Genomic DNA, 12,343 nt, shown 5'->3' on the forward strand with positions numbered 1-12,343 from the left:
GGACTATCCGCGCTAAAACTACAATTTTATCCTATTGAAGAATCAATTTTGAATATGATTGGCTGGTTTTCATGACTTATTTTTATTGGATTGATTGCAAACTAAGGTTAAAACTAACAAAGGTACCCAACAAAAATAGTATAAAACGTACGTGAGTGGGCATGGAATGTTACGTATTTGTCAACTTGTTGCTTGTCAACCGGTAGGTATAGTATGGGCATTTTTGTACCCTATTTCCATTAATTAAAATTACAATTTCGTATTCATTATTATATAAACTATTATTATTATCATTATACGTTATTATATACATTATAAGGGTATCATATGTTGCTCATTCCGTGCCCATGTAGGGGCACAATGCTGATCACTTCTAGCATTATTATATCCCCAAAAGTATATAATATTTATAAAATATATAAACAATATATTTTCCAAACATAGCGTAAATATACCGAGAACCAATAGATGTTAACCCACTTTATACCACTTTATATAAACGAATATTATATTATCAAGCTTGTTAAATGTTTCAGTTTCAGGAATCCCCTGAACCGACCTGTCTGTCTGACACCGTTTAAACATGTTCTTGACATAAAAGGCGATCGAGTAATAGTTGGTTTTCCAAACAAACACCACAGCGTTAGTATTCAGTTCAACTTATACCTCATTTCGTTCACCTACTCCCTCTTACGTTTGCTGCTCGGCATCGCCTCATCTCTTACGGCTACAACCTGGATCGGCCTGTCCAGCTCCTCTGGCAATGTGTGCCCAGCTCTGCCGCGGTTGTCGTTCCTCCAAGCACTTCTGACCGGCGGACCTATGCAAACGGGACATCTGGGCGCGGGAAGGCAACGACCGGAGGCAGTTGGTTATGTATTAACCATTTCTGATTTGAAGACTTACCTGGCTGCTTCTGCGGCTGCCAATTGAGCGACAATCGGAGAGGGATAGATCTTGAGGTACATGCACATCAGACAGTGGGCCACCGGCAGAATCGGCAGCAGGAGCAGGCAGCAGAAAAGTGTGGCCAGCCAAAAGGCGTTCTTCAAATACAAAAATGTATGAAATACAAGCAGCAGTTAGGAGACTCACTCTACTCACTATTGGATCCACTAGGCGTGCACAAAGGAGGGAAACGCCTTGATGGTAAATGTAGGCGAGGGGCTGACAGTGGCCAACGTTGGTGTTGGCCTCGTAGATCAATCTGTCGATGTATTCCTGAAGCTGTTCGTTGACTGAGATGGTAAGGTTGTGGGCCAGATTGTTGATGTAGTCCTCGCCCTTATTCCTAATAAAGTCCTCGGACCTCTGTGCCGCATCCATCAGTATCTTGAATCCCTTGTTGAAGTTATTGTTGTCGTAGAGAATGAGCTTGTCAATTTCCTTGACTATGGCCAATAGCTTGGCCACGTCCTTCCGCATGGGGATCAATAGGTATTCGTTGTACCTTTTGAGATCGCTGAACGACATGTAGTAGGCGAGGCAGGCTGGCATGCTCTCCCAGTGTCTTACGTTTAGCTCTATGCCAAACCTCTCCGTTTCATCCCGCATCAATTCCATCTCCTTGTGGGTATACTTCGTGCAGAGAACATCGCTGTACATGGTGCTGTGGTACCTCGACAAATTGCTGTCCCGCATTTCGTTGAGTTCGAGCTTCTCCTCCTCCGTGAACAGATACAGCGTGGATAGATCGTCGGTGAACACGGGTGTTTCCTCACTGGCATCGAGGAATATTTCCATATTCAGCAGATCCTCTATATTGTAGATCTTCTTCGCTTTCAGTAAATCGAAGATGGACTCGTCTGCCTGGCACGCCCTTATGGCATTCGACGCCGACAGCGTTGCCTTCTCTTCCATATTCCGCGACTTGTAGCGACTGAGATCGATCACGGGATCCAGCTCCCGGAATATGTTGAGCGCGCTATCGTCCCTCAATGGGGCACACGCTGTCGAGTATGTTATCAAGCCGATCATCATGTAGAACAGGCCAACCAGCGTTATGAACGAGAATGCACAAAATATCAGAATGATGGCTCTGGAATGAGTGACATAAATGGCAGGTCCCAGTGGGTTGCCTTGAGATAACTCACATAAGTAGGCATGAGGCAGCCATGCCTTTGGAGCATGGTTTAGATGGTCCTGGCATCGTCCGTTTAGGCCCAAAGAAGCCGCATATCAGAGCCGAAGTCAGGACTACGACAATCTACAGGCAGGCGAGAGAGATGAGACATCCACAAAGTCGTCAAATGATTCTACTTACTGAAAAGAGTAACACGCAAATGACTATGTTGATGGCTTTGCGATCATGGCCAAACTTTTCGTACACATCCTCGAATGTCTTTGTGGTCCTCAAGGTGTTTAGGTGAATGTCGCTGATGAGAGAGTCGATCATGTCGCGCAATCCCGTCGCTTCGTCCAGCATCATTATTCTGCCTCTCCTGATGGATCGCAAGATTGGCGGCACAATGAGTCGCATCTGTTTCAGGATCATTTGCTTGATTCTGTTGAGGCGAACCACGCCGTTTAATGGAATCTTATAGAATTCATCCTCAATAATCTTTTTGATGGCTTCGGAATAGGTTGTGGTGTTCGGCACCTACAAATGACAATCATTTCACGTTTATAATTAAATGTTTTGCCATGGGCAAAGGGGAGCAGATACCTTGTCCATGTGCAGACACTTTGCGGTGCCATAAAGCATTACGCCATTTTCATGGTTCCACCTGTAGCACTTGGGCAAATGGCACAGTGCGTAGGCGGCATAAATCAGATTTCGCTTCTGGCCACGCAAACCGTCTCTAAGCTGGCTGCCAAGCAAAATGATCTCCTTCTCCAAGGCATCCACTTGCACCATCAGCTTGTACGCTTTCGGCATGTTGTGGAAGATGCGCTCCATTTCGGCTAGCGCATTGCTCTCGGAAGTATCCCCCAGGTCCAGGAATATGTGATTGTGTGCGTCTAAGGAGTCAGATGGAGGGTGGAAAAGTGTCATTTACCGAGTTCAACTCACTGTTGAGATGCTCATCGAGGTGGGCCTCCATCTCCTGGTAGTTGTACACCATCAAATGGTAAATGTGATCAGCGACTTCTTTGAGGAACGTGCAAGTGTCCTCACTCGAACGTCGCATTGTCAGCTTGGTGTCCTCGAATGCCCGATCCAGGAATTTGTTTGCAACAAACGCGACGATGAGGCCAAGGCTGCAAACAATCGGAGGCACATTATTGTGGCTGCCCTGTGCCAGTCAGATCGACCCCAACTCACATGAGGAAAAGGACCATCAGGGCAAGGCAGATGCCGCAAACCAGGCGCCACGGACGTTTTTTGGATCTGGAATATTGCTTGCAACGCAAGCAGCAGCAAAAGCAGCAATAGCAGACCCTGCGGGGAGGATCTTCATCAGCACTTTGTACATCGTGGGATTTTTTTTTGGGGGTTTCACTTACCCAATAAACGGAATGAAAATGATAAAGGTGAGGAGGAATAACACGAAAAGCAGCAGAAACCAGTAACTGTGCAGCAGAGCAGCCCAATCGTTCTGCCTCACCTTGGGGCCCAGAGCCAACTTGTTGTTGTCCGTCAACGCCACATAGCCTGCAGGGGAAGGTGTTCGTGCGGGGGTGGGGGTAGGGAATCACTGAAGACAGCTGCTTACTGGCTTCGCTTACCCGGCGGCATGTCGGAAATCAAGATCCGAAAGATAAAGTGCATCATCTTGTAAAAGGGATTGAGGGCTTTGTGCGTCGAGGTTAGATCCCGGGAATAGTTGGCGTATCCGCGGTACTGGGTAAACTCGACGGGCGGCCAGTGTCGCTGTCCCAGCTGCTCGTGGGTCGTACCATCGCCCACGTAGCCCTCGCGCCAAACGGTATCAGCTCCGGCTTTACTATTAGTCCCACTGCCACTTCCTTCGGTCTCAGCTGCGGCAGCCTCTCGGATGATAATTGGCAGTGTTAGGTAGAGCAGCAAAAGGATCAACTTCACCGCATGGCTGTTGGATTTTCTATGGCGTGGAGGTGCCATAACGGCACTGCATCCTCCCCCCGTGGATCGACAGCTTTCGCTAGAGTACATCTTCCCACTGCAACGGATGCTTCACTCGACACTGCTGGTACTCTTGATATGTACAGTGATGTCTTCTACAGTCGTGTATCTGTGTCGGTGTATTCTGTTTGCCTGTGTGCGCCCTAACTGCTATATGCACGTGTACTTGACTTGTTGTTCTGTGTGCTGTTATGAGTGGCAAGTGTATTATCTTATGTGTCCAAATAACAGTTAACTCAGAAACAGCTGACTGGAATTCAAATATTCAGAATGTGGTCACATTACCCAGGGATTTGTCGGTAGAAGCAACCATGTGCCGCTATCGAGTTGCCACCAACACAGCATACTATCGATGTATTTTCAGTTAAAAGATTCAAATCAAATATGTTTGTGTTCAACGGGGAAGCTTTCAGCTTAAATCACTTTATAGCAGGTGCTGCACTATATAGTATTTTGTGCAGCAAAACTGCAATTGTTGTTATCTTACCCGCACACACACAGAGGCATAAGCACACACATACAGTTACGATGGGAGTAAACTTGTTGTTATCAGCGCGCACACACACAAACACACAGCAATCCCCATCCAGAGGCGGTTACTTATTCTCCTTCACGCTCAGTTTTCGACAAACGCTCAACGGAAACGGTTATAATTATACTTCTGGTCGACTCTTTCGATTGTCAAAGTGCCGAGAAACCATTAAAAAACGAACGAAACTAAAAAACAATAACCTTTGCCAGTGAGTGCAGCAGCGATCGTTGAAGGAATATTTCAACTCGTAGCCATAACCATACCCATACCAGTGACAGCCATACGCTAGAGAATTCATTGTGCAAATTGCCAAAATATGTAAATCATTTGCCAAATTATGGCACTTCAGCTAGCCCTAGTTAGGCAGGCAGGCAGCGTTATCAGCCAGTCAGTCGATCGATCTAATCAGCAGCTGATTCTATTTGCTCCCATTACACGCCAGTAGTGTGATGGCAGATAAACGATATCAGAGGAGAAGAGGCGCCATTGTAGACGAAAGTGCAACAGAAGCTGCCCGAGCAATCCTCACCGATCCCATTAGCTTGCATTTTGGCATGACTCCTTTATTGACTTGTATTTTGAGACATTCGAAGTGAATTTATTGCTCACCCAGCTCACCATTATTCGCATTTATGGCCCTACGAGCGTTGAGTTTGGAGTGCGGAGTGTCGAGTGTGGAAGGCGTTATCAGTCGACTCTGATTATATTTCGTCGATAGCAGCAGCTCAGCTTGGCTTGTTCGCTGTATTCGTCAGCCTGTAACCGCTAAATGGTTATTATTGGCTTATTTGTGGGTTTTTGGGGGTAAATGGAGTAAAGTGTCAGCCTTCTGCCCGTGCGCTGTGATTTGTTTAAACTTTAAAGTTTAAACTCACAAAAACGATTCAATTGCCGTTGGTGTGGGTTCGCGGACGTAGTTCCTCGAAGACAGATAACGAATATGTCGAAGTATGCCATTAATAAGATTCGAGAAATGTAATTTATTTGCCTCATAAACGTATCTGCCAGTCGTGACAATGATGTGACAACGAAAATTAGTAATTAGTGCTGCCGTTTTTTGCAGTTTCTGTTTGATTAAAAGTCAACAGCAGCAGCAGAAGCAAAGCTTCAGCAAATGATGAAATGTCTCTCCTCCGTTCCCCCGGTATAACTACTATGAGTATTCGCCATTAAATGGCCCTCGGGTCGTGATAAGAGTACGCCAGAAGAGCAACGTCAGAGCCAGAGAGTAGGAGGCGCTCGGTAATCGCATTTACTCGCATTTGAATCCATTATCGATCGAGTCATACTGAATTAATTTATTGGCTGTGTTGTACAAGAGAGATCACTATCAGCGGATCCAATCCTTGTATCTGCCAGCCACTTGGCTGCTCATCTCAAGTGGCTTGATAATACTTTCGCAATTCCAGCCCATTGCCATTCCCATTCCCGTTCTGCGCCTGACATTGGTCACGCCTTCAATGTGCGCCCAATCTTTCGTTCCCATTCGTTCTTTATCGTTTTAACTTACTTGTGCCATGGAGCTGCCATACATTTCTCCACTTTCTTTGTCTCCATTTTACTCGTGCAGTTCCTTGCATTGTTGCGCTGGTCAGAACTGCAGCGGCTGATAATACCAGCACCAAGGTGAATTTACTTAGAAGGTGACTTTGTTCGCTGTGGGGAGGCCCAATAACTTATTCACCACGCTCAGAGCAATTGGTTCCCGAAGGAGATGGTCCTGTGGTGAAGACTTGAATTCACCTTAATCCGGACATGCCACCAGGGTACTAAAATCTTTGATCAAATCACAACTTTCCGCTGCACATTGAACTCTTAATTATTTGTTATTATAAATAACACACACACACACACACACACACACAGAACGGTTTAGCTGGGGGAAGTCTGAGGATGAGGTTAATGATTTATGGAAATGCCCCGCGGGGGGCCAACCGGTTGTGCGTGCACACAAAAATATTTCACTTAATAATTTTTAAACAATTAATAAGCAACCGATTCGAAAACACTTGCACAGCATCCGAAACAACCGAAACAATGTGGCCCTGAAGATGGACAGTAATTACTGGAAGCCAGCACTCAAGATACACGGACTGATCCTCCTGCTGCTGTGCGCATGGGCCCAGGCACAGACTGAGCTGCCGAGTGGATCCTCCTCCGACGATCAGGAGTTGGCTGAGAGTGAGTGCTACATGGGCTTGCTGCTGATCTTTGCCGCTCTAACAGTGTCTGCTTACAGAGGTGGAAATCCAAGTGGCCTCGACAGCCTACACGCTCGCCTTCAGCATCGCTGTTGGGGACACGGACTATGCCATCGAGGGCATCACCTGCCGCAATGGGAGTGGGAAGGAGACCAAGGCGAACGAGGCCAATGTGTGGTAAGAGTCTGCAGGAGTTAAAGCTGAGTCCACACTGTCAGGTGTTTCCCTTTTGCAGCGAGAGCCTCGATCCCTGCACCTTCTACACGTGCGTCGTGTCGCTGCGGCCCATCGACGCCAAGCCGCCGACGCCTGACCAGACGATCTACGCCTACACTGAGTACAAGGGTGAGTGGAATGAAGTTTGCTGCAGCTGCAGACATACCCTAATCCTCCTGCAATCATCATTTCAGAGCCTAGAACACAGATGACCGAGGTGCTGGCCACCGAAAACACCATCAAAGTCTCGTGGGATACGAACGATCGCTCGTGTGTCGAGGCCTTCGAGATCACGGCCAAGGCTGCGGAGTTCTCCTACACGACGCAGCAGCTGAGTGATAAGAGCACCTACACCTTCAAGGACGTGCACGCCTGCCTCACCCACACCCTGACCCTGGAGACGCGCAACAATGCCAGTCACTTGGTGGATACGGACACGGACGAGGTGGAGACACTCTACTCGGAGCCGGGGGATCTCTCCATGAACATCGCGAACCTGGCCAATGGCATAACGGTCGTCACTTGGGCCGATCCCACAGAGAAGCATTGCATCTCCCATTACGTTTTCAAGTGGAAACGGAACGACTGCGAGCAGGAGAAGGAGGAGCAGCAGACGACCACGGATCTGCCTATGACTCTCAACACGGACTATGACATGGAGACAACCGAACCGGAAACACCTGATCCAGAAGTGCCTCCCGAGAGTGGGGACAGAGGTGAGTTTTTAGCTGGGGGAAAGTACTGGATGATTATCTGTGGACTCTCGCCAGTTGAGTGCGAGTGGAGCGACAATTCGGTGGATTCCAAGCTGAGGGAATATCTGCTGACGGACCTGCAGGGCTGCGAGCAGCACACCTTCGAGATCTACATCAACACGAACGAGACGGCGAAGGCCTCACAGCAGTTTACATCCGCCGAGAAGAGTAAGTAGTCGCCAGAGTTAACCCAAGAATCTCCTCTCAATGTTTCCATTCAGTGGCCAGCGCTGTCTTTGAGCCCGTTCACAGCATGAACTCCACGGAGCTGCGCTGGATGTGGTCCGAGCCGCGGGACCATCCCAAGTGTGTGGCCAACTACAGTGCGCAGCTGACGGGTCCCACGCAGCGCCCCAACGAAACCCTCGAAGTGGTCACCACAGACAAGATGGCAGTCTTCGCAAACCTCGATCCTTGTGGCATCTATCGCGTGGAAATCGTGCCGCTGATGCTGAACGGAAGCTCAGGGGCCAAGTACCAGGCGGAGACGACAGTCAGCGAAGATCGTGAGTCGATGAAGACGCCAGGCAAAGGCTTGCCATTAACATCCCTTCCCTGTCAGAGCCCTCGCAGATCCTGGAACCCGTCGTGCTGCCCGGCTCCTACTCCCTAGAGGTAAGCTGGCTCACCCCTGCATACGCGGACTTGTGCATCGATGGCTACCGCATCTCCGGCTGGATGGAGGACAACAAAGAGGTGCTCAGTGCCACCACCAAGGACACATCTGTGACCTTTAGCGAGGGGCTGTTGGCCTGCCAGGCGTACACCATACAGATTATACCCTACACGAGGGAGAACTTAGACGGGGATCTACGCCAGGTGGAGGTGGAGACAACAGCGGCCGTTGTGAACTCGGACAAGGTGAGGGAACTCACGTAAGACTTCAGCTGATTGTCGCTGATTTATCTCCTTCTTTTGTCCCCACAGATCACTCTGCAAATGGCCACCAATGGAGCTGCCTCGCACAGCCTCACGTTGATTGCCAACAATCAGGACTACAACAACACCTGCCAGACGATCTTCGCCTTCTTCAACTGCAGCACCACGGCCAAGGTGCGCTACACCTATGCGGAGCGCTACGTGGAGGGCTACACAAGGACAGGTGCGCATATCTCTGGATGGGAGTTCTACCCTTTGCTATCCTTGAGTTTTGCTTGCAGGCTTCCAGGCAGAAATCAGTCCGCTGTCGCCGAACACCGCCTACTTTTGTGACGTGATGCTGTACAATGTGGCGGGATCCTCGAAAGTCCGACGTACCCTGGAGAACACGCACACGCAGAACTACTGTAGGTGATCCACTCCATTCATCCACTGCAATCTCTCTCGTTCGAGAAGTAATTCCTTCCGCTTGCAGTTCCCGAACAGCCCGAGAATGTTAGCATCGATGAGAGCCGCGTGCAGAGTCTGGTGTTCACGTGGAAGGCGCCCACCTATCTGAATGGAGCCATCAAGTACTACCAGGCCTTCCTGATGCGTCACCAGCCCAACTACACGGTGCCAGAGGACTGCCAGGAGGTCAGCGAGAATCCCAAGTCGGAGACGAAGGGCGATCTGAGTGTCAACTTCACGGAACTGGCGCCGGGCGTTCGCTACATGATGCAGGTGGCTGCCCAGAATGAGTTCGGGATGGGAGAGTACACTTCTCCGATTATTGGAATCACACTGCCCGCGGGTGAGTCAGCGCTGCATCCCTCCAGCCACTGGGGAGTTGAATGACTGTCCCTTTCCTTTGGCAGTCTCTGAACGGGTCACCCAACTGTGGGTAAATCCAATGGGTCCCTCGCTGGACTCCTCCGACACGTACAACGCCAATGCGACCATCACCTGGACATTGCCCTGCAAGTCGAACGGCAACATTGAGGCATTCATCCTGGACTTTACTGGCGATCGGGTGGCACACGAGAAAGTCGAGTTCCGGCGCATCGTTCCGCCAGACACGGCGGACCGCAAGGGGCGCATGTCCTACACGGAGACGGACTTGAAGCCGGAGTACGACTACCGAGTGAATGTGGCCGTGAAGAACGTGGATGTGGACACGCTCAGCGACAGCGTGACGTCCCAGTGGCAGTCTCCAGCGGGTCGTAAGTAAAGCGGGAGGGATTCTGCTCTCCCTCTCTGATCGCTTCCATCCTTAGTTCCCGCTCGTTTGGGCAGCGATGTTGTGGGCCAAATGCGCGTCAGCCCCAACGAGACAAGTCACCCGACACGATCGGCCATCGTGCGACTGCCTGCGGACATCCAGAGCTCCGAATCGGGCAACATCACGTACATCGCCCTGTTGCTGTCGCAGAAGAACTGCGCGGGAACGCCAGAGCTGGGCTCCGCCTTGGTCAACGCTGCTTCGGCATGGCCCGATGTGCAGTCCTATGAGACGGCAGGCGGAGACGGCACAGCGGAGTGCATCTATCAGTACCAGACGACCGAGGAGCGCTGGAACCCGAACACGGTCAGCAGGGAGCGGGGCGCCGGCGAGGAAATTGTCTTCACCATCGGCGAGGACAAGTGTCCGAATGGCAAGCGGTACTGCAATGGGCCGCTGCTGGCGGACACGCAGTACCACATGGTGGTGCGACTCTTCACCAAGTCGGGCTACCGCGACGCTGCGCTGCTGGAGTTCCGCACGGATGCGGCCATCAAGGTGACACTGATCCTGATCAGCGTCTGCTCCTGCCTGCTGCTGGCCTTTGTCCTGGGACTCGCTGTGCTGTGGGTGCGCAAGCGTATGGCCTGGCATCGCGACTCCGGCCAGGGCATTGAGGATCCCTTTGGCAATGTGATAGCCAAGAACTTTGCCATTTTCTACGCCGAAGTGGCCAAGCCGGAGAAGCTGGCCCGCGAGTTCAAGGAGATCACCGTCGTGGCCCTGGAGCTGAGCTACTCGGCCTCGGAGCTGGGCTGCCACAAGAATCGTTACGCTGACATTTATCCATGTGAGTGCGCTCCCTTGTTCCTGCTGGAATAAATTTGAGTTTAACTTCCATTTCCAACAGACGACAAGAACCGCGTTATCCTGGACATAGATGCGGAGGGATCGGACTACATCAATGCCTCATTCATAGATGTAAGTGTCCGCACATCTGCTGTAGCCTCTTCTAATCCCTCACTTCATCCATTTCGCAGGGACACACTCGCAAGAAGGAGTACATTGCCACACAGGGACCCAAGCCGGAGAGCCTCATGGACTTTTGGCGCATGATTCTGCAGTACAATGTGCGCGTGATTGTGCAGGTGACCCAGTTCCGGGAGGGTAATACGGTGAGCATCTAGCATACTTGTTGCAATATTCCAATCCAATGCTTAAAGCTGATCCCTCGACAGATCAAGTGCCACGAATACTTCCCCTACAACCTGCGCGGACTGACGGTGAGCGTCAAGTCCAAGGAGAGCTTTGAGCTCTACGATCGAACGGAGCTGACGGTGGTGCACGACAAGTACGGCCTGAAAGAGAAGGTTGTGCACTATTACTTCAAGAAGTGGCCCGACCACGGCTGTCCCGAGGATCCCATGCACCTGATTGCCTTCGTGAAGAAGGTCAAGTCGGAGCGGCGGCCCAGCTACTCACCCATCGTCGTGCACTGCAGCGCAGGCGTGGGCCGAACCGGCACATTCATTGGCCTGGACTTGATCATGCAGCGCCTGAAGAGCGAGTCGAAAATCAACATCTTTGAGACGGTCAAGAAGCTGCGCTTTCAGGTACTTACGAAGCTCCTCCTCCGCAACTTGCACTTTCTCTCATTGGATTTCCTTTCCCCTCCTTTACAGCGCATGAAAATGGTGCAGACGCAGCAGCAGTACACATTCCTCTATGCCTGCACCTACGAGCTGGTGAAGCACAAGATTCCGCGTGCCGCACTCAAGCTGGAGGGACGCCCGAAGTCGGCGGCGACGACTAAAAAGGTGAGCTTCCCAGAAGTGGCTGCTGGCCAAGTGGTTGGCTCGGCGCCTAGCACCGATCCGGAGAGCGGAGTGCCCACGCTGCAGCTACCGGCACGATTCGCTGGCTTGCAAAGGGGCAGGGAGCAGAAACCCCTTGGGAAGGACGACAGCAGCAGCAGCAGCAGCAGCAGCATCATGTGACCTGAAAGTGATCGTCGTTTGTGTATTTATTGTAATTGTATTTAAAAAGTATAACTTAGCAGCAATAGTAGCCAAAGAAATGCCTCTAAAGCAAAAACCCACTGCATGTAAAATTATAATAAATGAAAAATATACGTACAATATTCCAATACCGTTTCCTTTTTTTTTTTTTTTTTTTTGATATTTAATCGCTACTGCGAAATTGGTTGGTCGCAGAGATGAGTCCAGGCATTGACCAGGTACTTCAGTTTTGTGTTGAATATTATAAAAAGTTAACAACGGTCAAGTGTTTTTGTTGTTTTGAACTCGTGTTTACAATAAACCGTTGGCGCACAAAGGTAGAGCGAGACAACCGCATTGTCAATTGCACGCAGTGAACGTTTTACAGTACTGTTTGTAGCCGAAACAGCTGATTGCGAAATATACAAAAATCATTAAACATTTTTATTAGAGAAAATTATAGTTTTAGTGCCGAGAGTCCTAACTAGCTGGCAATATTAATTAGCTTATTACAATC

The 12,343-nt window shown here is 50.0% G+C and overlaps 2 protein-coding genes across 3 annotated transcripts; one reads left to right on the forward strand and one right to left on the reverse strand.

Annotated features, from left to right (window-relative positions):
* Window positions 1–583: 583 nt before the first annotated feature.
* LOC117889942 (prominin-like protein) lies at window positions 584–4,075 on the reverse strand. The gene is made up of 10 exons (XM_034794478.1): window positions 3,670–4,075; window positions 3,448–3,595; window positions 3,266–3,382; window positions 3,014–3,201; window positions 2,666–2,961; window positions 2,264–2,599; window positions 2,094–2,206; window positions 1,105–2,038; window positions 907–1,046; window positions 584–837 (listed from the first exon to the last, which is right to left on the reverse strand). The coding sequence occupies exons 1-10, from the start codon at window positions 4,073–4,075 to the stop codon at window positions 681–683; spliced, it is 2,835 nt and encodes a 944-aa protein (XP_034650369.1). The 3' UTR covers window positions 584–680.
* Window positions 4,076–4,659: 584 nt separating this feature from the next.
* LOC117890498 (receptor-type tyrosine-protein phosphatase eta) lies at window positions 4,660–11,957 on the forward strand. Of its 2 annotated transcripts, XM_034795389.1 has the most exons (17): window positions 4,660–4,785; window positions 6,595–6,758; window positions 6,817–6,955; window positions 7,014–7,123; window positions 7,189–7,710; window positions 7,765–7,917; window positions 7,971–8,255; window positions 8,312–8,610; window positions 8,677–8,851; window positions 8,910–9,035; window positions 9,104–9,421; window positions 9,486–9,830; window positions 9,885–10,679; window positions 10,740–10,810; window positions 10,870–11,004; window positions 11,068–11,442; window positions 11,512–11,957. In XM_034795389.1, exons 2-17 carry the CDS (start codon window positions 6,629–6,631, stop codon window positions 11,824–11,826), a joined length of 4,293 nt encoding a protein of 1,430 aa, XP_034651280.1. In that variant the 5' UTR covers window positions 4,660–4,785; window positions 6,595–6,628; the 3' UTR covers window positions 11,827–11,957. The 2 variants fall into 2 exon arrangements, with proteins under 2 accessions (XP_034651280.1, XP_034651281.1); XM_034795390.1 differs by lacking the exon at window positions 4,660–4,785 and having other exon boundaries at window positions 6,588–6,758.
* The last annotated feature ends 386 nt before the right edge of the window (window positions 11,958–12,343 follow it).

Source organism: Drosophila subobscura, chromosome E (genome assembly GCF_008121235.1).
Source record: "Drosophila subobscura isolate 14011-0131.10 chromosome E, UCBerk_Dsub_1.0, whole genome shotgun sequence".
Classification (NCBI taxonomy): Eukaryota; Metazoa; Arthropoda; class Insecta; order Diptera; family Drosophilidae; genus Drosophila; species Drosophila subobscura.